Source organism: Phocoena phocoena, chromosome 12, assembly GCF_963924675.1.
Source record: "Phocoena phocoena chromosome 12, mPhoPho1.1, whole genome shotgun sequence".
Lineage (NCBI taxonomy): Eukaryota > Metazoa > Chordata > Mammalia > Artiodactyla > Phocoenidae > Phocoena > Phocoena phocoena.
This window is the reverse complement of record NC_089230.1, coordinates 47,955,894-47,983,228: the sequence shown is the minus strand read 5'-3', so window position 1 is coordinate 47,983,228 and position 27,335 is coordinate 47,955,894. Positions and strand designations below refer to the sequence as shown.

Genomic DNA, 27,335 nt, shown 5'->3' with positions numbered 1-27,335 from the left:
CTCTTTTCTCCACACCCTCTCCAGCATTTTTTGTTTGTAGATTTTTTGATGATGGCCATTGTAACCAGTGTGAGGTGATATCTCATTGTAGTTTTGATTTGCATTTTTCTTATAATTAGTGATGTTGAACATCTTTTCATTCACCTCTTGGTCATCTGTATGTCCTTTGGAGAAATGTCTATTTAGGTCTTCTGCCCATTTTTTGATTGGATTGTTTGTTTTTATGATATTAAGCCACATGAGCTCTTTGTAAATTTTGGAGATTAATCCCTTGTTGGTTACATTGCTTGCAAATATTTTCTCCCATTCTGTATGTTGTCTTTTGATTCTGTTTATGGTTTATTTTGCTGTGCAAAAGCTTTTGAGTTTAGGCCCCATTTGTTTTTATTTCCATTACTCTGGGAGACAGATCAAAAAAGATACTGCTGTGATTTATATCAGAGTGTTCTGCCTATGTTTTCCTCTAAGAGTTTTATAGTATCCAGTCTTACATTTAGGTCTTTAATCCGTTTTGAGTTTATTTTTGTGTATGGTGTTAAAAGAGTGTTCTAATGTCATTTTTTAACATGTAGCTGTCCAGTTTTCCCAGCACCATTCATTGAAGAGTCTGTCTTTCCTCCATTGTATAGTCTGGCCTACTTTGTCATAGATTAATTGACCATAGGTGCATGGGTTTATTTCTGGGCTTTCTGCCCTGTTCTGTTGATCGATTTCTGTTTTTGTGCCAGTACCATACTGTTTTGATGACTATAGCTTTGTAGTAGAGTCTGAAGTCAGGGAGCCTGATTTCTCCAGCTCTGTTTTTCTTTCTCAGGATTGCTTTGGCTATTTGGGGCCTTTTGTGTCTCCATACAAATAAAAATTTTTTTTGTTCTAGTTCTTTGAAAAATGCCATTGGTAATTTGATAGGGATTGCATTGAATTAGATTGCCTTGGGAAGTATAGTTGTTTTGACACTATTGATTCTTCCAATCCAAGAACATGGTATATCTTTCCATCTGTTCATGTCATCTTCAGTTTCTTTCATCAGCATCTTACAGTTTTTGGAGTACAGGTCTTTTGCCTCCTTAGGTAGGTTTATTCCTAGGTGTCTTATTCTTTTTGCTGTGATGGTAAATGGGGTTGTTTCTTGAATTTCTGTTTCTGATCTTTCATTGTTAGTGTATAGAAATGCAACAGATTTCTATGTATTAGTTTTGTATCCTGCAACTTTACCAGATTCATTGATGAGCTCTAGTAGTTTTCTGGTGGTGTCTTTAGGATTTTCTGTGTATAGTATCGTGTCATCTGCACACAGTGACAGTTTTACTTCTTCTTTTCCAATTTGGATTCCTTTTATTTCTTTCTCTTCTCCGCTGTGGTTAGGACTTCCAAAACTATGTTGAATAAAAGTGGCAAGACTGGACATCCTTGTCCTGTTACTGATCTTAGAGGAAATTGCTTTCAACTTTTTCCTGTTGAATATGATGCTGGCTGTAGATTTGTCATATCTGGCCTTTATTATGTTGAGGTATGTTCCCTCTATGCCCTCTTTCTGGAGGGATTTTTTTTTTTTTAATCATAATTGGGTGTTGAATTTTGTCAGAAGCTTTTTCTGCATCTGTTGAGATGATCATATGGTGTTTTGGGTTTTTTAAAAAACATTTTTTTTGATATGAACATTTTTAAAGTCTTTATTGAATTTGTTACAGTATTGCTTCTTTATTTTGTTACAATATTGTTTTTTTTTATGTTTTGGTTTTTTGGCCATGAGGCATGTGGGATCTTAGCTACCTGACCAGGGATCGAACCCACACCCCCTGCATTGGAAGGCGAAGTTTTAACCACTGGACTGCCAGGGAAGTCCCGATCATATGGTTTTTATCCTTCAATTTGTTGATATGGTTTATCACACTGATTGATTTGCGGATATTGAAAAATCCTTGCATCTCTGGGATAAATCCCACTTGTCGTGGTGTATAATCATTTTAATGTATTGTTGAATTCAGTTTGCTCAAATTTTGTTGAGGATTTTTGCATTTTTTTATCATTGACGTTAGCCTGTAATTTTCTTTTTGTGTGATATCTTTGTCTGGTTTTGCTATCAGGGTGATGGTAGCCTAATAGAATGAGTTCGAAAGCACCCCTTCCTCTGAAATTTTTTGGAATAGTATGAGAAGGGTAGGTATTAACTCTTCTCTACATGTTTGATAGAATTCACCAGTGAAGCCATCTGGTCCTGAACTTGTGTTTTTCTTTTTTTGTTAAATTACTGATTCAGTTTTGTTAGTGGTAATTTGTTCAGTATTTTCTGTTTCTTCCTGGTGGTTCACTGTTGGGAGATTATTTGTTTCTAGGAATTTGTCCATTTATTGTAGGTTGCCCATTTTTTTTGGCATATAGTTGTTTGTAGTAGTCTCTTAACGATCCTTTGTCTTTCTGTGATGTCCATTGTAACTTCTTCTTTTTCATTTCTGGTTTTATTGATTTGGGCCCTCTCTCTTTTTTTTCTTGATGAGTGTGGCTAAAGGTTTATTACTTTTGTTTGCCTTTTCAAAGAACCAGCTCTTAGTTTCATTGATTTTTTTTTCTATTTTTTTTTTTAGTCTCTATTTCATTTCTTTCTTTTAAAATTTTTTTAATTTTATGTTGGAGTATAGTTGATAACAATGCTGTGTTAGTTTCAGGTGTACAGCAAAGTATTTCAGTTATACATATACATGTATCCATTCTTTTTCAAGTTCTTTTCCCATTTAGGTTATTATAGAATATTGAGCAGAGTTCCCTATGCTATACAGTAGGCCCTTAGTTTCAGCTTTTAGTTTCATTGATTTTTTTTCTATTGTTTTTTAGTCTCTATTTCATTTATTTCTGCTCTGATCTTTATGCTTTCTTTTCTTCTATCAATTTTGGGTATTCTTTTTCTAGTTCCTTTAGGTGTAAGTTTAGGTTGTTTATTTGAGATTTTTCTTGTTTCCTTAGGTAAGCTTGTACTGCTGTAAATGTCTCTTTTTGAACTGCTTTTGCTGTGTCCCATAGATTTTGGATCGTTTTGTTTTCATTTATCTCCAGGTATTTTTCTATTTCCTGTTTGATTTCTTCAGTGATTCATTAGTTGTTTAGTAGCATATTGTTTAGCCTCCGCCTATTTGTGGGTTTTTTGTAGTTTTTTTCTTGTAGCTGTTGTAGTCTTAATAGTGTTGTGGTCACAAAAAATCCTTGATATGATTTCAGTTTTCTCAAATTTAGTAAGGTTTGTTCTGTGGCCTAGCATGTGATCTATCCTGGAGAATGTTCCATGTGTGCATTTGAAAAGAATGTGTAGTCTGCTGCTTTTGGATGGAATCTTCTATCTGTATCTGCTAAGTGTTCCTGATATAATATGTCATTTGAGGCCAATGTTTCCTTAGTGATTTTTTGTCTGGATGATCTGTTCATTGATGTAAGTAGGGTATTAAAGTCCCCTACTACTATTGCGTTACTGTCAATTTCTCCCCTTATGTCCATTAATATTTACTTTATGTATTTAAGTGCTCCTATGTTGGGTGTATATATATATATATTTTTTTTTAAATAAATTTATTTATTTATTTTTTGGCTGTGTTGGGTCTTTGTTGCTCTGTGCGGGCTTTTCTCTAGTTGCAGTGAGCAGGGGCTACTCTTCGTTGTGGTGCATGGGCTTCTCATTGTGGTGGCTTCTCTTGTTGCAGTGCGTGGGCTCTAGGCACACGGGCTTCAGTAGTTGCGGTGCGTGGGCTCAGTAGTAGCAGCACACAGGTTGTAGGGCGTGCAGCCTTCACTAGTTGTGGCTCACAGGCTCTAGAGTGCAGGCTTAGTAGTTGTGGCCCATGGGCTTAGTTGCTCTGCAGCATGTGGGATCTTCCTAGACCAGGGCTTGAATCCGTGTTGCCTGCATTGGCAGGCGGATTCTTTTTTTTTTTTTTTTTTTTTTGTGGTACCTGGGCCTCCCACTGCTGTGGCCTCTCCTGCTGTGGAGCACAGGCTCCGGACACACAGGCTCAGCGGCCATGGCTCACGGGCCCAGCTGCTCCGCGGCATGTGGGATTCCCCCAGACTGGGGCACGAACCTGCATCCCCTGCTTCGGCAGGCGGACTCCCAACCACTGCGCCACCAGGGAAGCCTGGCAGGTGGATTCTTAACTACTGCGCCACCAGGGAAGTTGTGGGTGTATATATATTTACAATTGTTATATCTTCTTGAATTGATCCCTTGATCACATGTAAAGTCCTTCTTTGTCTCTTGTAGAAGTCTGTTTTATAGTCTATTTTTTCTGATATAGATATTGTTATTCAGGCTTTTTTTGATTTCCATTTGCATAGAACACCTTTTTCTATCCCCTCACTTACAGTCTTTGTGTGTCTTTAAGATATGAAGTGAATCTTTTGTAGGCAGCATATACAGGTCTTGTTTTTGTATCCATTTAGCCACTCTGTGTCTTTTGATTGGGGCATTTAGTCAATTTACATTTATGATGATTATTGATTATGTTCTTATTGCTATTTATTCATTGTTTTGGGGTTGTTTTTGTAGGTCTTTATTTTTCTTTCTTCTTTTGTTCTCTTGTGATTTGATGACTGTCTTTAGTGTTAGATTTTAATTCCTTTCTCTGTTTTGTGTATCTTTTATAGATTTTTTTGGTTTGTGGTTACCATGAGGTAGGGGTGTGTGTGTGTGTATGTGAGAGAGAGAGAGAGAGAGAGAGAGAGAGAGAGAGAGAGAATGTGTATGTGTACGATTGTTTTAAGTTGCTTATCTCTTAATTTGAAATGCGTTTTAACAACCATGCATTTGTACTCTCACAGTTACTGTTTTTGATGTCATTATTTTACATCTAATTATTTTGTGCATCCCTTAACTGCTCATTGTGGATATAGATGATTTTACTTTTGTAATGTAACCTTCCTAGTAGCTTTGTATGTCGATGATTTACTACCTTTATATTTGGCTTTACTGATGAGCCTTTTCCTTTCATAAGTTCCAAGTTTTTAGTTGTGGTCATTTCTTTTTGCTTAGAGAAGTTCCTTTAATATTTCTTGTAGTGCTGGTGTGGTGGTGCTGAACTCTTTTAGCTTTTGCTTGTCTATAAAACTTTTGATTTATCCATCAAATCTGAACAAGAACCTTGCTGGGTATTCTTGGTTGTAGGCTTTTCCCTTTCGTCACTTTAAATATATCATGCCACACTCCCTTCTGGTCTGCAGAGTTTTTGCTGAAAAGCCAGCTGATAGCGTTATGGGAGTTCCCGGTATTAACTTCTTGCTTTTCCCTTTCTGCTTTTAATATTCTCTCTTTATCTTTAATTTTTGCCATTTTTAATTACAGTGTGTCTTGGTGTGGTTCTCTTTGGGTTAATTCTGTTTGGGACTCTGTGCTTCCCAGACTTGAATGTCTTTTTCCTTTCCCAGGTTAGGCAAGTTTTCAGCTGTTGTGTCTTCAAATTTTTTCTCAGCTTCTTTCTCTCTCTGTTCTCCCTCTGGAATCTCCCTATAATGTGAATATTAGTGCCACGTAATGTTGTCCCAGAGGTCTCTTAAACTGTTCTCATTACTTTTAATTATTTTTTCTTTTTTCTGTTCAGCATCAGTGATTTCCATTACTCTGTCAGCTAGCTGAGTCATTCCGCTGTGTCATTTGATCTACTGTTGATTCCTACTAGTGTTTTTCATTTTAGTTATTGTATTCTTCATCTCTGGTAGGTAGTTCTTTATATTTTCTAACTCTTTGTTGTAAACTTTTAACTTCTTGCTCTGTGCATCCATTCTTCTCCCAAGTTCTTTGATAATCTTTATGATTATTACCCTGAATTCTTTCTTGGATAGACTGCCTGTATCCACTTCACTTAGTTCTTCTTCTGGAGTTTATCTTGTTCCTTCGTTTGAAATATGTTCCTCTATCACCTCATTTTCCCTAACTTAAATTTCTATGTGTCTGGTTTCATTTCCTGACCTTGGAGAAGTGGCCTTTTGCAGGAGATGTCCTGTGTATCCCAGCAGTGTACTCCCCTCTCATCACCAGATCTGTATGCTCTAGGGATGCCTCCTCTGTTGGCTGTGTGGCTCCTTCTGTTGTGGCAGGCTGACTGGTGTGAGCAGTCTAGTAGGCTTGGTTGGCCCCTGGTCCAGTTGGTTGCCAGGCCCTGCCTTGTGCACAGGCTACTGCCTGCTAGCTGCCAGGGTTGGGTCATGAGGTGGCTGGCTGTGGAACCCCAGGGGGCCCTGGGGCTAGTGCTGTCTCAGGGGTCAGCAGAGTCAGGGTCCAGCAGACCCCAGGCAGGGCTGGTGCCTGCCCACTAGTGGGTGAAGCCGGGTCCTGGGGCTAGTGCTGGCCTACTAGACTAACCGCTCCTTTTAAATATTCAGTTCCCACCTGGGGTCTTACATTGCTAAGCCTTCCTGGAGTTCTCTAACAGTGATCAATTCTGGCCTTCTCTTTTTTATTTTGGGGTTTATCTGATGGAGGAAGAAGAGGCAAAAAATCTATTAACATCTTGAAACCAATGTCAGTTATCTGTCTTTACTAATAGACTGTGATATACACGAGGACAGGGGATTACCTTGGTTTCTCTGGATGAGCAAAATGCCGGGCATATCTTAAATGCTCATTAAATATTTATTGAATGACTAATACTTTGTGTAACTATTTTGCCTTCGCCACATTCCCATTCATAAAGCCTCTATTAGGGCAGGTGGCATTATCCTCAGTTTTCAAAGAATATGACTATTTTTAAACTTCTTAGTAATCTGTGACCAAATTAGTTGCTTTTCCAAAGGGCTGCATTACCATGAACAATCATATGAAACCCCAGGGCACAGGGTTTCCTTACTCTTAACCTATTATTTACCCCCAACCTCCCTGTCCTTCCCTCCAACAAGAAGTCAGTAAGAGACTCCCAGGCACTAAGATGGTATTTTGATTTGTCTCCCTGGTCACATTTTCTTCCCACATATATACGGAAACCTGATTTTACAAATCTGAAAGTTCCTCTACAAGATATTTTTCTTTGTAAGCCACTCTTGGAGCTGGCCAAAGTGACAAAACAGAGTTATGAGGGTGAGGAAATGAGACAGATGCTGTGGGTTTAGTGCTGTATCTTACGACTTCCTCCTCAGATCCCAAAGGCTAGAAACAATCCATGACTATTTTCTTATATAAAGCTACTTACTAAGCAGAACTCCAGAGCATTAATGGTATCAGAATTCATTCACTTTTATAAAACCAGAAATGTTTAGAGGTAACGTGTCTCCTCACATCAGGGGAGAGATGGGCATTTAGGGGGTGACAATGAGTGCAGTTGGCAGACTGTCCTCTCAAGAGGTGCAGGTCTCATTGAGAGAGATCAGGATGTATCCAGCCTGAAGATAGCTGCTTGCGCACTGCTGCCTTCCCTTCTTTTCCCCCTTTTCTTGGCAGAGTGCTAGCAATGTCATTTATAGCCAGGTTTATTTTTACTTTATAAAATCAAATGTGTATTTTAAGAAATACCATTCTCAAGCTGAGAAATCAATTTAAATCTGATAGGTGTTTAAGGAATATCCATGTGCTCAGCTATTTTTTTAAAATAAATTTATTATTTTTGGCTATGTTGGGTCTTTGTTGCTGCGTGCGGGTTTTCTCTAGTTGCGGCGAGCAGGGGCTAATCTTCGTCGTGGTGTGTGGGCTTCTCATTGTGGTGGCTTCTCTTGTTGCGGAGCACGGGCTCTAGGCTCATGGGCTTCAGAAGCTGTGGCTTGCGGGCTCTACAGCGCAGGCTCAGTAGTTGTGGCACATAGGCTCAGTTGCTCCGTGGCATGTGGGATCGTCCTGGACCAGGGCTCGAACCCGTGTCCCCTGCATTGGCAGGCAGATTCTTAACCACTGCGCCACCAGGGAAGCCCCCTGTGCTTCAGCTATTATGAAAACAACGGAGAGTAGATGGAAAGGTGAAGATTATTCAGCAGCAAGATTCTACTAGTATAAAATACAGCTCTGGAAGGGCAGCATTCTTGATGGCAGGGAACGTGCTGCTTCTGAGACTAGTGAGGGCATGTCCTGTGACAATTGGCAGGGCTGAATACAGTCTACAAACTCTCCAGCCCTCACAGGACTACCTCCTCTAAGAATTCTTTATAACTGCTCTTCTGTTCACATTTTAATGTTTTTCCCCAATGTTTTGGCCTTCTTCACAGACACTATTAGAAAATTGAAGTTCATGTAGAATTAGTATCACATGGCTCAGCATTTGCCTTTTTTCCACTCTTGACTGGGACCTCTGTGGGAGTGAAGAGGGGAGCTAGAGTTGTAAGTAGTTTTTGTTAATACTTCACACCTAGGGAAAAACGTTGGTGGGAAGTGGTCAGAATGAGAGAAAATGATGTTTTAACCTTAAGGGAATGTTTAATCAGATTATTTCTTTAGCATTACTCAGAAAATGAACTTTTTTTTTTCTGGTCTGGGTGAAACACAAAACTTTATTAATAGCTGTTCTAAAAGGGAGGGGAAATAATTATGAAAGTATACTGAAGCTTCTTATAAAATATTTTTTGGTAAAATAGGTCCATGTTTCAGCACCCTCACTGGTGACAGTTACTGAAACAGCAGATGCATCTCATTAAAAGGCAGTTAGGCTACAGACTCTGAGGACAGAGTTAGAAGGGAGGCATTTCCCTGCACAAAAGGGAACCAGAGATATGCTAAGTGCTTAAAACTAGTTTTGAGCTTGTTTTGGGCACTAGTATTGAATAACCATTTGCTAGTTTGGCTATGTCCAATTATAAAGAGGTTAAGAATGATTATTCTGTTGAGAATACTGTGTCTAGCTACATTGATGAGAAAGATAATATAAGTGCAAGTCCTGATAACACAGAACTTAGAAAAGGGAAAGTAATAGATAAGTTCATCAATGGCCACCCATGCAAGGGTAAGAAAATCCTAATTCTAAGGACTAGCTCTAGACTCCCAAACAAAAAAAGATCCACAGAAGTGCCGATTTATGATGTCTCCACAGGGCTTAGGAGAAATAATGTGCAGCCATGATTTATATCTCTTTGATTACATATTTACCATATAATTTTCAGAAAACAAATCCCAATATTTGGAAGTACTGAATTCGGCAGTACCTAGACCTACTTCTGGTGCATAACCAGATGAGCTTTCTATCTTAAAGTTAATTTTTTTCTATTGAAAATATTGGCATTAAATTTTTTTAAAATATAAATATTTATTTTTGGCTGCGTTGGGTCTTCGTTGCTGTGTGCAGGCTTTCTCTAGTTGCTGTGTGTGGGCTTCTCATTGTGGTGGCTTCTCTTGTTGTGGAGCACAGGCTCTAGGTGCATGGGCGTCAGTAGTTGTGGCACGCAGGTTTAGTTGCTCCGTAGCATGTGGGATCTTCCCGGACGAGGACTCGAACCTGTGTCTCCTGCTTTGGCAGGCAGATTCTTAACTACTGTGCCACCAGGGAAGTCCTGGCATTAAGTTTTTAAAAAGTACTAAGAAAATTTTTGCTTTCCCGTTGGAAAGTCTTGGCTTCCAAATTAAGTATTATCTAAATGAATATGAACATGGATGAGAGCTAAACGTTTCCTAGACTACTTGCTCCCGTTTAAAAAAAAATCTTAAAGTTTTGGTTAGGGAATTGCAACATCAATTAGTATATAACGAGTTAAATTTACCTCATTAAAATTCAGAGAGGGTAGGGAGGATGTAACTAATGTAGGCTTATAAAACAGACGATCATTCTATTTATAGCAAGATAAAACCACACTGCTGTATTTCGTAGTTTATTCAGTTTTAATATGGTTTCCATTATTAACTTTTAAAACAATGATTTCCAGTTTAGAAAACAATGCACTGACCACATAATTCCTTTTTTATTTTATACAGTTATACAAATATTCTAAATACACATTTTGTGTTCAGGATGATGGCAAATAAGATTAACTGTACAGTACATAAGGAAAGAAAATATTTTAAGCATATTTAGAAGCAATAGAAATGTCTATACAAAACAAGCAAAAATGGAATAAAATTTTTTATTTTTAAAGTATTGCAACAGGCCCACAGGTTTGTAACAAAAAAGTCTTTGCACAGTTCCTCACAATGCCCCATTAATAGCTAAAGCAAGACAGCGGTTTTAGAAAATAATGTTTCAAAATGCTACACATGGTACTATTGTTTGCACAGTTTGATCAAAATAACAACTCTACTCTGAGTCAAGCAAAACCTAGAGGAAATATACCAAACAACTTGAAAATCATTTGTATAAAATTCATTGCACATTATTTTACTTAGTTTGAAAAGTAAAAAAGTGTATTTACAAAATATTTCGCAGTCAAAATTATGAAGTGAATGGATATAACACGTCTTGATACAGACAGGTCAAGGAAAACACGAATGTTTTTTTAAAGAGGTTTTCAGTGCTCCTTCCACAGGGAAGTAAACATGATCTACTCAAATGGATTTACAAGATGTTATGCATACCGTAGCAAATTCGACACCTGCATTATAAAACAATGTTGAAAAGGCAAAAGGATGAGGGGTTTGTACACTGTAAGAAGTGAGCTATTCAGAGATCAACAAGTACAATTTTTAACTCAGCATAAAAGTCTTCATAGTCTTCAGATAATAGACAGACAATGAACGTACTTGACTCGATGAAAGTTGAAAAAGCACCATGCACAACAGGTTAGTGGTAAACACTGAAAAAAATAGCACCTGGAATTCTGTGATATTGACAATTTAAAACTGGTTTAGTAATTGCCGGAGATATGGTGCCTTGGACAATTCTCTATTTACTCGGGAGAGTTTGTAAAGTACTGGGCAGTTCAGAGAAACACACGGGATATGTCGATCAAGGCAACCTGTACAGTTCTTGCATATCTGAAAGTACAAGAGGAGTACATCAAATGATAGGAAAGTTTCTATCTAGATGTATAAACAACAAACTTTTATAATCCCTCCTTTATGACCCACCACAGATTACAGGCAGACATATGGCACATATTATAGAAAGTTTCATTAATTTTCATCTCTTTGAAGCATAGCCAACCCTAAGTTGACACATTTCTAAAGGATATTATTTCACAAACCACAGAGCACAAAATTCCCTAAGGATTCATTTCATCCCAAAGATCAACTTTCATTTATGGTAGAATCCTATTATATTAACATACACATAATAGGCTACCCAATTACCATTCAAAGACTGTCTCTTAAATGCGCTTATGTACACTATTTTTTCAAGTTACTCATATTAAACATTTTGTATGCCAATCATAAAAATGTTACCCACTTTCTTATTTCAGAAGAGAAAATGCCAGTATGGAAAAAAAAAAAAAATCAAAGCATGTGAATTTGAAAGTAGTAGTGCAGACCAGTAGTTTCAACCCTGGCTACATACATGAGCCTAAAAATAGACTAATGCCTCAGCCCCATCCCAGACCAATGAATCAGGATCTCTGGGCATAAGAGCCTAAGAATCTGTACACTTTAGGGTTCTCAGGTGATTCTAATGTATAATGAGATCTGATCTAAAGGAAAATAATAAATCATAAGGCAATTTTTAAAGAGAAGCATTATAATATCTTACCCAGTGATCAGATTTTAATATGTAAAGTCTGAAGTTATACATACAGTTTAAAAAATTGATAAAACATGGAAAATCGTTAAAGGCTACTAGTGAGGGCCCCAAGGGTCAAGAAAATATATGCTGATTTTTTATGTGAATAGCGTATCCAAGTGATTAAAAAAAGGGATAGCAAATAGCAGCTACCATACTAATCTTTTACGAGAGAAATCAGATCTGCTCTCCTTAATTCTCTGATCTGTATCTAACAGCTTCTGTTTTAGAGGTCTCACAGGGCAAAAAATTTTTGTTCTTTGCGCCAGTATCTTCCAGTCAATTGAAAGGCCCATTTTTCTGAGCACGCTGGTTACTGTACCAGTATTATGATACTGCCACAAGCAAACTACTGAGAGCCCTGTGCTTCAGCATGCTCTCTTGAAGAGTAAGTGGGCTGCTGTTCTACTTTGAAGACTTTCACTAATTAGATCTCTGCCAAGAGACTCAAACCTACTCCCAAATACGGAATGTCTGCACTGCAGCTCTACGTACTGCAGCTACGTTCAGGTGCCAGGACAAACTGATAAATATTTATGCACTTGCTGTGCTTGCCTGATAAATAAACCAGGATGAATTACTTGCCTCACTAAATTTAACTCAGTGTTTAGTTTCAAGATCCTTTACTGGTGATTTAAACCCCGAGCAGCTTACATTTAAAACTTTAAACACCACAACCTGGAAACTTACATTTTAGCAAACGTAAAACAAAAACTGCTTTAATATTTATTGATTCTTTTTGCTATCCTTTGGCTTACTTTGTTTTTAAAAAATTTTCAGTCAGATGCTTAAGTTCATTTTTTAATGTTTATTATTAAAAGTGTTGATGAATTTTTCTTTGAGATCTGCTATGGTTGTCTAGAATTTATATGTGTTGTTTGTTTAACAGGGAGTGTTAAAATTTCCAAGTAGAAGGATCATTTTGTTTTCTGAGTTTATAATTAACTTACTAGCTTTATAGAATTGTATTGATAAAATGCTTGTAATATTTCAACTTTATGAAGTTTATTAAGGTTTTCTTTATAGACTAAAATATGTTCAATTTTTTAACATTCCATAAGCACTTGAAAAGAAGGTGTAGTCTCTAATGTTGGATAAGGCCTATCTTATAATGCTGTGTAGATCTTTAATAATTGTACTGATTTCTGATCACTTGACTGGTCTTGGGCTGAGAGGTGTATCAACTCTATTACTAATGTTTCTGACAGTTTCTCATTTTATCTCCTGTCATTTCTGCTTTGTGAAAATTCCTACAGATTATTTAGTGCACAGGAGACACACACTTTAATCCTCTTAGAAAAAAACAATCCTAAAGTTAAAATATCTCTTTAAAGATGATGAACCATCCTTATTTTAAACAGCATTACTTTTAAAACTGCATTTTTATAAGAAATAAGACCTAATATTGAAGGAAGGTTGTGGTTAAATTGATGGCACCAACTAGCGTAGTGCATGTTGCTGGGGACAGAAGACAGTAAGGTCCAGGGAAGAGGCCACTCACAGCCTCTGACGTCAGTGGAGCTCTGGATGTCCTGCCCATGTTTGCACCTTGTACTAGACGCCAACTAGGGAATTTTCTATGAGGGCTGGTTGCTGCCATTGGGGTAGTAACCTAAAAAAAACAGAAGCTGGGGTCACCCAGTGACTAGTGGTTGTACTAACCAGAACCACTAGTACAAAGTGGTACAAAAACTGGGACAGAGTGGCTGCAAATTGGTTGGCAATCACTCCAGTGACTTACTGCTGCTTTAACTGTGCATTCAGCAAGAAGCTGTTTCTTCATTTAATACATGTGTACAACCCACCATGGGCTGGACTCCGTGCTAGGCACAGCCAACTCAGCAAGGGAAAGGCAGGGCCTCTGCCCTCACTGGGCTCACTTTCTCTTCGGTGGGGAAGCTCGAGCTAGTGTTGAGAATGGACAGGATGGCGGGGGATCAGGGTAGGAGGCTGTTGCAGGAGTCTGGGGAGAGATAATGGTGGTTGGACTAGGATGGTAACATAAGGGAAGGAGAAAGTGAGCGTACTTAACTATTTAGGAGAGGGAAAAGCCACTTTATCATTTCAGTAAGCTAGGCTTCTGTGGTTGCATCAAAATAATCATACCTTGAGATCTTACTGTCCTTAATGAAATCTGTTTAATGCATTCTGGATGACTGGCTATACACTATACAACTTAAGAGTTTTCTGCCAGTGCAGAATAGCAGCTAGAATGGTGCAGAGGAAACAGTGTCTACTTTACCAGTCCTTAATCATCCTTCTATTCTAAGAGCCTAGTCTCTCAAGAGATGGTTTCTCTCCCTTTTCAACTGTGTGGCAGCTAGGTTGTCCTCCTAGGAGGTTGTGGATACTCTGACTTGGTTCAAAAGCCTTTTCACCTTGAGGGGCATGGTGTAGAACCTGGCCTTTACATAGGTGGTTGGATTACATTAGGCATATGAACAGACGAGCTGCCAGGAGTGGCCGTTTAGGAGAATTCACAATGATAGAGCTAGATAGGACCTAGGAAAGAGCATCAACCCACATTCTGAGAAAACTGGGGCCAGAGGACATGGCCAGTACTATGAAGTCCAGACTGGAATCCTGATGTTCTTACTATCAGCTTGATTCATTTTCCACTATATCACACTGCCTTTCAATTATGTGGTTGGTTTTAAAACACTCCAATAACCTTATATATTGGTCTTCTAAAGACAAAACAAACAAACTAAAAAAACAAAACAAACAAACAAAAAAAACAAACAAACTCCACCTCAAAATTGTTATTCTCTCGCCTGAAAGCTAAAATTGTAACTTGAAACATGATGCTATAAGAAGATATAATCAGTCCTTTAAGAAATATACTACTTTAAAAAAATGTGCTATAATATTTTTTCCTTTAGATTTAATTTTCTAACATATTTCAAGAGATTTCTATTGTTTATTTCTGCTGGAATTCCACATTTGAAAAATTATCTCTGCATTATATGTCTGTATCCCATCTCGGCTGCTTATTACCAGTGGAACATGGGGCAAATTACTTAATCCCTCTGTGTCAGTTTACTCATCTGTAAGAGGGCCTAGAACAGCAAGCCTCTGGCAGATAGGAAGATTAAATCATGTTAACTGTTAATTTTCTATCTTGACTCTCAGAATTGCAAACCTTCCAAGTTTACTAGCAATTCTCTAGGAAAACCAGATTTTTATGAGAATGTAAGTAGATATGGTAGACAAAGCAATTAGTACTTTTCTTTCTTTTTTAGAAATACTATTATAAAAGAAATTGGGTGGCTGGACATTGTAGTTCTATGGTTCTAATAAACATAATACACTATTCTATAAAAACAAAAACTAAATTATAAAACAAATTTAGCCATTTTTAATAGTTTAGTTCAATTATGATATTTTTAGGAAGTTTATTAACTTAGAATCCTTATTCCACTTTCACACCAGAGTTTCACACCTTACACTACACCTCCCTCAAGAGTTGACTACATTTCCCTGAAGAATCAGATTGCTTGGGATTCTGGGTCTTTTGAACAAGGTTGTACCTTTACAAGTTGCTCCTGCTGACGTTCCAACTCTCGAATTTCTTGGTTGAGGATGACTGCAACATGCTGAGGTTGGCTGCGACAGTTACTACAGATGCCGTGCTGAGTCAGGTCATCACACACAGGGCAATGTAAGGTAGTAAAATATTGTGAGATAGTGCCTTTCCGCCCTTCAGGTTCACTTCGAGAGGAGCTGGTGGTTTTCTGGATCTATAAAAACAACAGTTCAGAAAAACATCAATTCAGAAATAAGTCTGAGCCAGCTTCATAACAGAGTGGCTATTCTCATGCTAATTACAGGTTTACTAAGGCATTATTTCATTTGTTCAACAAATACTGAATAGCTACTATATGTCAGGCACTGGTCTAGACAATGGGGCTATAGAAAAGAACAAAGTCGTTCCTTTACACTTTAATATCATCAGATAATATTTTGTTTTCGTTTTTTGGGGAAAAAAAAGTCTCAAGAGGCACAAACTTCCAGTTATAAAATAAGTAAGTCATTGGGATATAATATACAGAATAGGAAATATAGTCAATAATATTATAATAAATTTAAATGGTAACAGATAACTAGACTTTATCATGGTGATCATCTCATAATGTATATAAATGTCAAACCACTATGTCGTACACTTGAAACTAATACCAGATTATATGTCAATTATACTTCAATAAAAAAGAAAAATAGTCTCCTGTCACTCAGTTTTGTTTTTTTTTTTTTAATTTATTTATTTTTGGCTACGTTGGGTCTTTGTTGCTGCGCACGGGCTTTCTCTAGTTGTGGTGAGCGGGGGCTACTCTTCGTTGCAGTGCATGGGCTTCTTACTGCGGTGGCTTCTCTTGTTGTGGAGCACGGGCTCTAGGTGCTTAGGCTTCAGTAGTTGTGGTGCATGGGCTTGGTTGCTCCGCAGCATGTGGGATCTTCCCGGACCAGGGATCAAACCCATGGCCCGTGCATTGGCAGGCGGATTCTCAACCACTGCGCCACCAGGGAAATCCCTGTCACTCAGTTTTCTGGTTGAGATATGTAGATGTATGAGATCATATGGGGCAGTGGAGATCACAGAGGACAGAGGAAGAAATCCAGGTTAAGAGTAGATACTGTTTAAGGCTGTGCAATTTGGGCCATGGCAGCAAGGTGAATGGAAGGTTAAAAATAACTTGTTAGGCAGTAAGGTGCAAAATTCAATCAAAAGTAAACCTGGAACATTTCAAATGAAATTAGATACATGTTACCTAATCATTCCTCATTTGAAGTAATACTGGTTTCAGAGATGTCTTCTGATACTCTTTTTCACACTGAAATAACATCATCTTACAATCATACCCTTGGTGTACTCCCTTGCTGTCTTATAAGTTACTCTGCATAAAAGTTATTAGGTCAGCCTTTTATAAATGCCATTGTTTTAACATTCTTGCTGGTGATGAAATGAAAAATAGTAATAGCTTTGTGGCATAGAGCCAGGACACAGCATTACAGATGTTGGCCAGTACAGATTCTCTGAAGCACAGCTTCAACCTCAGTTTCCCAGCTTATTCTTTTCCTTGAGGCCTTAAGTGCTCACTGAGAAAGTAAAAATAATTTAATTATCAACTTTTATCAGTTTTCCTGCATACCCTCAGCCTTTCATAGTCTGAGCAAATGACAGCAGATCTAATTCTAAACATCAGATAACAACTGCTACTCTCCTAGAGTAATGTATCCCAGATTATTACAGAACCACAAATCGTTCCTTCAGGCTTCTAATGGGTAAACGAAGAAAAAAAGAGTTCAAGCAAAATTCCCTTTGGTAAGATTCCACATTACATGTTTTACTTTAGTAAAGTGCTATTTTAACATTATTTCCTTAGTCTGGTTCCTGCAGGACTATGTCTAGCTACTACATCCTATACATTTCTTAAACACCCATTTTGAAGGGATTTTCTGCTCTCCTTTGTTCAATTTTTTTTTTTTTTTTTTTTTTTTTTTTGCGGTATGCGGGCCTCCCACTGTTGTGGCCTCTCCTGTTGCGGAGCACAGGCTCCGGGCACGCAGGCTGAGCAGCCATAGCTCACGGGCCCAGCCGCTCCGCAGCATGTGGGATCTTCCCGGACTGGGGCACAAACCCACGTCCCCTGCATCGGCAGGTGGACTCTCAACCACTGTGCCACCAGGGAAGCCCCTCCTTTGTTTAATTTTTATTAGCTGCTTTGAGTTATAGTTAAGTGTTTACCATTGATGTAGTTTTGGATTTAATCTTCTATAATTTGGCCAATCTGACAGAAGCTGGGAAGGTGTTTGTAGAAAACTAAACCAGAAAAATGTAGCACCTTTGTTGGTATAGGATAATAAAGCATTTGCTTTGCTCTGATAGCATGTAAATAAAATCTTTAGTTCTACTGAAAATTGTAAGTGAATTCTCTCTTTAGAGTCATAGCACAGGTACTATTTAGTAGGCTTACCCTTGGTAATTCATGATACCAGGTGAAGACATCAATACCAATAAGTGAGAAGATTCTTGCCAGGGGTGGAAGGATTTGCTTGGTGATATAGTAAGTGGCATTCAGTCTCAGAGTCGGGTCCTGCAGGACTTCCACTGGGCGCCTTACCAGCTGGATAAGTGGTACTCCAGGGGTCCCATAAATGATGACATATGGCACTCGTTCCCCAACTCGAGGCTCAGAGCGCCGATCATAAGTAAGCATTTTCCTATTTAAATCCAAATAAAATAGTCACTCAAAGACTGTCATGGAAGGCATCTTTCCAGAAAATTAAATGAGAATTAAACAATAATGAAACCATGAGAAATCAACAAGGGGAACCTTCAAGTAACTTTTTTGACAACTGTATACACTTCACTTAGTTGGCGCCAAGTGGATATGCTGTGAGAGTTTAATAAAACTTACTTTGTAAATTACTGTTACATGGAGAACAATATGAATTGGCAGATATCAACTACCTTAAATTGTTTTCTATCCCCTAAGAATTAACTATTGTAAATCTAATAATGGAAGATAAAATTTAGCTGATTAGATGATCTGATTCTAGAATGATACCATCTCAGTGCTTTAGTAAATGAAAATTAAGGACCACCTAGTGATTCTGATATGGGAAAAACAAACAATTCCAGCTCTGTATCAGATTACAATTTAACTAAATTTAGTTTCTGCAGGGAAGGCCAGAAGAGGAGCTCTTTCTTCTTCTTTAGAACTTGCAACGTATGGGGGTCACCCACTCACTTTAGTAAGGCTTCACGTGGGCAGGGGAACAGACAATTGTGTATCTGTGCCTGCAGACTGGGTGTCTTTTAATCTACTCCAAACCATTCCAAATCCCAGGACTACACTTAGTAGGTATTGGGGGTTGTGCTGTTGTGCACATCATTACCTTGTAAGTTCCAGGGCTGGCACACACGCGCCAGGTTTGTAAGAGGCACTTCCTCTGTATTCCTTTGCAAAGATAAAATCTTGTATGCTGGCCTTTCCTTCCAGAAGCTTCATACATTGTCGTTGAACATACTGTTTAATTAAACTTATATCTCTTGTTTCAAATAGCAGCTTCAGAGAACGCTCAAGTATCTTTAAAAAAAAATGGATATGCTCATAAGGATAAAATAACCCCCAATATATTTCATCATTGCTGTTATACTTTCAATTACGTTAATTACTGAAACTTGCTGATCTGTCTGAACAATCTGCTATTTACAATGACTAGATAATAAAAATTATTGAAACTGGAAAATATTTTGGAGACTTTATTTAACTTGTGATTTCTAAAAATAGAGTATTATGTAGTTTGAGGAAAATCATATCGGGATGACATGCAGATGAAACATTTGCTGTGTGTGATGAGCAACATGAAACATTTAAGTTGTCTTAAATAGCCAAGAACACTCCAGGCACAAAAAGCCAGACATCATTTCATGTATTAACTCTATTATAGAAAGGGCTGGATTCAGGTGGACAGAGAGAAGTTTAAACATAACCAAGCAGTAAAATAAAGTCAGTCTTTTTGCCTTTTTATAGTGTCAGTAAATACATACTAACTAGAATTTTCTGTGCTGGAGTATTTCTACTAGAAAATGACTGACATGCGGTAGATTTATGCAGTGGAATGAATTTAAATTAGTTCCAGGTGAAAGCTCTGTATCTTATTCTGAGTACTGGAATCCATACATATTTATAGAAGAAGTTGCTAACTTAGCCAAGGCACCATTCTTCCCTCAGAGGAAGAATGCACTGGATATCGTTTCCAGAAACTAGTATTTAAAAATATCTCAAATTTACATAATATTATATGTGACATAATAGGTTGCTATCAATCTATTATGCTTTTAATGCTCTCGTAAAACTCAGTGTATAGAGTGCTATTCCGTTTATACCATTTATTTTTGGTTTGTTATAGAAGGAATCTGGGCCTGAATAAAGAAAAAATAAATATGAGATACTATGGTTGAGAAATTTAGGTAATTTATATTACCATTGTTCAGAAATCTCCCTAACTTGTGTTTGGTAACCCAAGTAAACAGAATTTCAGTTAATCTAGGATGGATTACATTACTTATGAAATTTCTCTGTTCAGTTTCCCTTCTTTATCCTGCTCCATAGCTTTTGGGTGTTGCCATATATCATCTCTAGGTGATTAGGCAGGAAATTTTTATCAAGTTCAAGTGTTGTTTTTTAGCAATTGTGATAAAAGGTAAGGTGTGGGAGAAGTCAGAAACTAAGGACTTAAATAAGTTGTTTTCATTAGAAATGAAGTTCTCAAAAAATCATACAGTTCCTCTTACAGTTATACATAGTCATATAGGCTATATAGTTCCTCCACCTAGATATGTGCTTAAGGATTTGTACCGGATTCTTTAGCCACTTATTTCTTTTTTAAAATTATTATTATTTTTTTTGGCTGCATTGCGTCTTCGTTGCTGCGCGTGGGCTTTTCTCTAGTTGCGGCGAACGGGGGCTACTCTTCGTTGTGTGCGAGCTTCTCATTGCAGTGGCTTCTCTTGTTGCGGAGCATGGGCTCTAGGTGCATGGGCTAAAGCAGTTGCAGCACGCAGGCTTGGGAGTTGCGGCATGCGGGGTCCTAGGGCATGCAGGCTCAGTAGTTGTGGCGCATGGGCTCTAGGGAGCATGGGCTTCAGTAGTTGTGGCATGTGGGCTCAGTAGTTGTGGCTCTCAGGCTCTAGAACGCAGGCTCAGTAGTTGTGGTGCAGGGGCTTAGTTGCTCCGCGGCATATGGGATCTTCCCAGACCAGGGATCGAATCGTGTCCCCTGCACTGGCAGGTGGATTCTTTTTTTTTGGTGGTACGTGGGCCTCCCACTGTTGTGGCCTCCCCTGTTGCGGAGCACAGGCTCCGGACGCGCAGCCTCAGCAGCCATGGCTCACGGGCCCAGCTGCTCCGTGGCATGTGGGATCTTCCCGGACCGGGGCACGAACCCGTGTCCCCTGCATTGGCAGGCGGACTCTCAACCACTGCACCACCAGGGAAGCCCGGCAGGTGGATTCTTAACCACTGTGCCAGCAAGGAAGTCCTAGCCACTTATTTCTTAAAGATGACAACAAGATAGATAAAACTTACCTTAGAAACAGCAGGGCAGGAATCTCTTCTGACTGTTTCTATTCCTTTTGCATCAAATACTGGGTCCTTTTGATCCAATGTTTCATACATGTAACCCACATACCTCTTTTTTGTTTGTAAGACACAGGGCAAATATACCTGTGATGAAATTAATAAAATATCTATCAATAACCATTTTTTTCCAACCATGAATATCTTATTTTTATATGCCTTTTTCTCTCTTTAACCAGATGTCAATTATAAAAAATTCTAAATGTGGCTTAGGGCCCAATGAATACAAAATGAGACAACACTTGCAGGTAAAAACACACAAAGTGAGCTGTTCTACTTCCTCACCACACACCCACTCCTTTACTTGCACTATCAATTTTGCTCCTTCCTCAGCTGATACTGCTCTCTCAAAGTCTTCAATCATATCTTTTTAAACAATTTTAAAAATGACTTTAAGTAACACCTACTATATGGTACAAATTTAAAAGTTATAAGAGAATATACAATGAAAAGTCTACCTTCCCCTCCACAGAGGCATCCTGTTATTGATTTCCTGTATATTCTTCCAGAAATACTCTATCTAAGTACATGTACTTATATACATAAGGGTAGCTTACCTTCCACATCACTCTGTACTTTGCTTATTTCATTTAATAACTTATCTTGGAGAGCATTCCATCCTGTATAAGAAAGCTCATTTTGTTTTGTAGCTACATAGCAGTCCACTTTATGAGGGTATAATAATTTTTGTAACCAGTTACCTACTATGGGTTATTTAGGATGTTTCCAATCTTTTGGAGTTACAAATAGTGTTCCAGTGAACAACAATGCATGGATAAATCTGCAGGATAAATACCTTGAATTGGAATTCCTGGATGAATGGGTGTGTGTCCCCACCCCTTTTTATGTTACCACATTGGTCCTTTCCTCTGCCCCAAAGCTGTATCAGTAATCACACTAAACGTAAGTGGTGTAAAAAGTGTAAAAATGGTGTAGAAAGTGTAAAAATTGGTGTAAAAAATGTAACTTGTAAAAGGCAGAAATGATCAGATTAGATCCCATCAAAAAGATACAACAATATGCTTTCTACTAGAAATCCACTTTAAATATAAGGACATAGAAAGGTTAGAAAAAAGATACACTTGTTAAATACTAATCAAAACAAAGCTGTTGTGGCTATATTAATATCAGAAAAAGTAGATTTCCAGATAAGGAATATTATCAAAGATAAAAGTATCAATTTGTCAAGAAGATACATAACCATAAATGTATATGCACCTAATAAGAAAACTTCAAAATGCATGAAATAGAAACTGGCAGAATAAAAGGAGGAAACAGGCAAATCTATGATTATACTTGGAGACTTTAGCACCTCTCTTCTAGAAATTGACAGAGAATCAGTAAGATTGTTGTTGGCTTCAACAACACTATCAGTTAACCTAAGTGACATTATAGAACATTCCACCCAATAACCAGAATACACAGGGATTTTCAGGGTCATATGGGAACATTCACTAAGAGACCATATGCTAGACCAAACAACGAACTGTAACAAGCTTAAAAGCATTAAAATTATATAGACTATGTTCTTTGACCACAATGGAATTAAAATTAATAACAAAAAGATGTCTGGAATATCCTTAAAAATTTGGAACTTAACACACTTCTAAATAACCTACAGGTCATTATCACTGAAGTAAATGAATAATAATAAAAGCACAAGATATCAAAATTTGAAACTAAAGTAGTGTTTTGAGAGAAATTTGTTATTGTTAAACGCTTATATTAAAATTTTTTGTTTAAAATCAATGATTCAAGTTTCTAAATTAAGACAGGAAAAGAGAAGCAAACTAAACCCTAAGTTAAGTGTAAGGAAGGAGATAATAAAGAGTGGAAATTAATGATACAGTTCTTCAGAAAGTTCTGTAAATGGATAAACCACTAGCTAGAATGATCAAGGGGGAAAAAAATGGAAAAACAAATTATCAAAAGTGAAAGGGATGTTACTAAAGATTTTACAGATATCAAAATCACAATAAGGAAGTATAAATAGGACAACTTAGGAGAAATGGACAAACTCCTTGACAATCACAAGTTTTAAAACTGACATGAGAAGAAAACCTGGATAATATATATTAAAGATATTTAATTTGTAATTGAAAATCCTTTCCCCGCCATAAAATTTCAGGACTAGATTGCTTCACTAATGAATTGTATCAATCATTTAAGAAAAAATTTTACACACTTTTTCTTTCAGAAAGTAGAACAGGAAACACTTCCAACTCATTTTATGAGGTCAGATTTTTTTTTCCTGTCCCCAAACCAGACAAAGACAATACAAGAAAAAAACCCAAAAAACTACAGACTGATATTCATGAACATATGCATCACGATTCTTAACAAATGTCTGTTTTCTTTGAGAAGTTTTGCAGTTTTTGCTTTTATGTTTAGGCCTGTGATCTATCTCAGGTAAATTTTCACGTCTGGTGTTACATGCTCTTCACTTTGCCAGATAGATTGAGTGTCTACAGCATCACACACATACTTCTAGAATAGCGCTCATCATCGCTCTGTTTTCTAATTTTTCTTCCCTCTCTCCCTGCAATTAGAATGCTCACTCCTCAGGGCAGATACAGTATCCAAGTCCTCTCTGAATCTCTTCTAGCACAATTCTTGCTTCAGAGTAGGTGCATGATAAACATTTGGGAGTCATGTTTGATTCTCTTCTCCCTTTTTTATCTTTTCCACACCTGCTCTCCTAAATCAACCACTTTTAACTCCTGCCCATCCTTCTTTCCATTTTATCTTGAATTGTTTATTTTCGCTAGTTTATCTCACTACTTCAGGATATACAGGTTGCAAAAGGCATCCTGTCTTGAGATTCTCCTCTTTCCAATCCATCTCCACACCACTGTGAGGCCAGTCCTCCCCAAAAAGGTCTGTCATGCTTTTGTTTGATAAACTTTGCTGAATAAAGTTTAAACACTTTAGCTTGGCATTCAAGACACTCTATAATCTGGTCTTAACTTTATTTTTCCAGACTTCTCTCCTGCTACTCTGTATTATCATGTTGTGCGTTTCCTACTCCATATCCTTCTATATACCACTTTCTTCTGTGCAGAATGGCTGCAGCACCGTGGTTGCCTATTGAAATTCTAACCATTTTCTGAGACAGAATGCAATGTATACCTCCTACATGGAGTCTCCCCATCCAACCTAGGAGGACACAATACCTTTTCTTTGCACTCTTACAGTGCTTAGGGAGACTGCTTCCTAAGTTTACAATGAAAGATCATTTACATACATTTCTAATCTTTCCTTTTAGATTACTGGCTCTTAGAGGGCAGGATGTGTCTCATGCTTCTTTGCATTCCACACCTCTCCTAGCTCAGTACGTTTTATACAGAAAGAACTAAATGCATATTTCATATCCAAAGTAAAGTGAAAATAGTCGAAGGTCCTGTGGCGGACTGCATTCTCCAAAGAAATAATATCTTCTATCCCACATAGCCTTCTCACAATGTGACTCTGACATTTTTCCCATTAAGAGATGGGGACCTATGTTCCCTCTCAAATCTAGACAGGCTATGATGCTATATGATTTTAAGACTAGGTCATAAAAAGCAAAATGGCTTTCATCTGGTTCTCTTTGGGATGTTTATTCCTAGAACTCAGCTATCATGCTGTGAGGAAGAACAAGTAGCCCCAGGGAAAGGCCAAGTGTAGGTGTTCCAGCTCACAGCCCCACCTGGTGTCCCAAATGGCAGCCAGCATCAACCCCCAGACATGAGAGTGAGCGAGCTTCAAGTGATTTCAGTCCTTAGCTGTCAGCTAAGGACCTAAACGTTGTGGAGCAGAGACATGCCATCCTAGCTGCACCCTTCCTGAATTCCTGACCCATAAAAGTCTGTAAGCTCAATAAAATGGTGCTTGTTTTACACCATTAAGTTTGGGGTTACACAGCGATAGTTAACCGGAATAGTCTTTTCATTTCTTTATATAAGACATTACAAAAAAATTGAGAAAATTATACAAAAATAAGGGAAAAATACTTTAACACTTTCACAGACCCATATACCATTACAAAATCTGAAAATGTATTGAAAAAGTCAGAAATCTACAGAAGGTATGTGAATTTTATATGTGGTTAGTAGTATTACATTTCTCTTACCTTTTCAAACTTCAATTTCACTGGTTTAGGATTGGTAGCAGTTACAGCTTCAGCAATTTCCTGACCAATCTTAAAAGACTGCTCCTTAGTGGCTCCTTTCAGTAGCACAAACATACTAAGAGGATTAAAAATAAAGTAGGGTAATGAGGAAGGCATTGTAACAAAAAAAAAATCTCATCAATAGTAACTTTCCTGGATAATACTCTAAAACCAAGGAAAACCTTTTTTCCCCCCTTACTCTTCCTTATTAAGTTGCTCCCTACCTGAGTTTTCTTGTTTTGTCACACTTTCCTGTGTGCTCACGGTATATCTTGTTACAGATCTTTAAGACATCTAATGTTTCTAGTTTAGCTACACACAGAACAGCTGTCACAGCTGGCAAGAAGGTCTTGGGTCATTACTATACATTTACAGCTTTCCATGACACACAATTATGTCAGTCACAAAATAAAAGATGATGACTATAAAGAAATGGAAAATTTACTTGTGATATGGGAGGGAATTTCCTTCCAGAACCACCCAACTTAGAAACGAACACATGTATATTTTGTAAAATATGTTCATTGAAGAACAGGTAGAAAACACAAAAAGGCACAAAGAAAACAGCCATTTATAATCTCACCATTCAGAAAAAAGACACTAGAAGGCTTTTGTGTACATCTGTAAATCTTTTCTCATCTGGGATCACAGATCATACAGTTTGATAACTTTCTCCTTTCATTTAATAGTATATTGTGAACATTTTCCCATGTCACTTCTTCTACATTATTTTAACAGTTGTACTGTATTTCAATGTATGGATATAGTATAATTTAACCAAACCCCTACCACTGGAAATCTAAGTCATTAAATTTTTTTTCTAATATTTAATATATAATAATAACTTGGCAAGCTATGTCCTTAGAATAAATTCCTAGAAGAGGAATTTCTAGATAAGTGGTATATACTAAAAATATTTTTTGAAAGATAATGTGAAACTGAAGTCCAGAAAGATATTTCTGACATACAATCCCACCATCAGTATATGCAGGTCAAGAGGGAAGGATTTCTAATACGGATAAAAAAAAATCTAATATGAAAAATACTAAAAAATAACTGATAAAAGTACTGGGCATTTTTTCCTAATATAATCCAGCTAACTGTAATAGCACTTTACATTTCAGTATATACCACAATCTGAGACCAAAAGAAGTAATGGCGAATAAATATACTTAAGGAATAGAGATTATAAAGCTGATCTTCGTTTATAACTTTAGTGGAAAGACATTAAATAGTAGAAATGAATACTATCTTGAAACATGGACTTTAAGATTCTTGGAGCCACATAAACCAATCTTATTATTTCTTAAATGCTTTTATATTGGACTTTCAGTCTCATTTGGATGGTTTTTTTTTGAAAAGCTCTTTCTCTGCCAATATTGCAGATAGTACTTGTGTTAGAGTTTGATCTGAAAAGCTTAAGGAGTATTTATTTAATATTACTTAAGGCCTTGAAAATAAAAATTTATCAATCTGAATTAATTTTAACATAACGCACAACAAATAGGCCTTAGATAGCTAATTATACTTTTAAGCTAGGCTATATTCTGAACCACCTAAAGCTTTTTATAATATTTTCTTTCTAGGCCCATCTGATGCTCATTATACCAGTATAGCCTTTTAAAAAAATAGATTATTACAAAATTTCCTTTTTTAAAGAATCAACTTCATTGAGATATAATTTGCATATAATAAAATGAATACATTCTAAGTGTACAGTTCCATGAATGTTGACAAACGTATAGGCTTGCGATGGGCTGAACTGTGCCCCTTAAATTCATACGCTGAAAACCTTAACCCCCCATTGTGAATGTGACTGTATTTGGAGATAGGGCCTTTAAAGAAATGATTGAGTTAAAATGACGCTCTAATTTAGGTGGTTAGGGTGAGCCCAATCTGGTGTCTTTATAAGAGGAAATTACACAACGAAACACCAAGAATGTACATAAACAGAAGAAAGATCATGTGAGGACAAAGTGAGGAGGTGGCTACCTGCAAGCCAAGGAGAGAGGCTTCAGGAGAAACCACAGCTACTGGCTAATGCCTTGATCTTGGACTTCAAACCTCCAGAACTGTGAGAAAATAAATTTCTGTGCTTAAGCCACCAAATCTGTGACAGCCCTAGAAAATTAATATATTTGTGTAACTACCACCAGAATCAAGATATAGGGACATTTTCATGACCCCATAAAGTTCCCTTGTACTCCCTTGCAATAATTCTCCACTCCACTCCCAGCAACACATGACCAGCTTTCAATTACTATAGATTAGTTTTGTCTTTCAAGAATTTTATATAATATACAGTACATACTTATGTCTGGCTTCTTTCACTCAGCATATTTTTGAGATACACCCATGTTGCTAAAGTAGCAGTAACTGGTTCCTTTTTATTGCTGAATAGTACTCCTTTGTATGGATATACTACATTTGTTCATCTGCTGATGA

General features: G+C 37.4%; 1 protein-coding gene across 1 annotated transcript in view; it reads right to left on the bottom strand.

Moving 5' to 3' along the window:
• Positions 1–9,740: 9,740 nt before the first annotated feature.
• The window catches only part of REV3L (REV3 like, DNA directed polymerase zeta catalytic subunit), a 184,669-nt gene continuing 167,074 nt past the window's right edge, over positions 9,741–27,335 (bottom strand). The window contains exons 27-32 of the mRNA XM_065888547.1: positions 24,852–24,966; positions 20,690–20,827; positions 18,495–18,685; positions 17,570–17,816; positions 15,125–15,334; positions 9,741–10,855 (exon numbers count right to left, since the gene is read on the bottom strand). Of these exons, the coding sequence (XP_065744619.1) occupies positions 10,715–10,855; positions 15,125–15,334; positions 17,570–17,816; positions 18,495–18,685; positions 20,690–20,827; positions 24,852–24,966 (1,042 nt within the window). The 3' untranslated portion in view covers positions 9,741–10,714. The remainder of the gene's footprint in view (positions 10,856–15,124; positions 15,335–17,569; positions 17,817–18,494; positions 18,686–20,689; positions 20,828–24,851; positions 24,967–27,335) is intronic.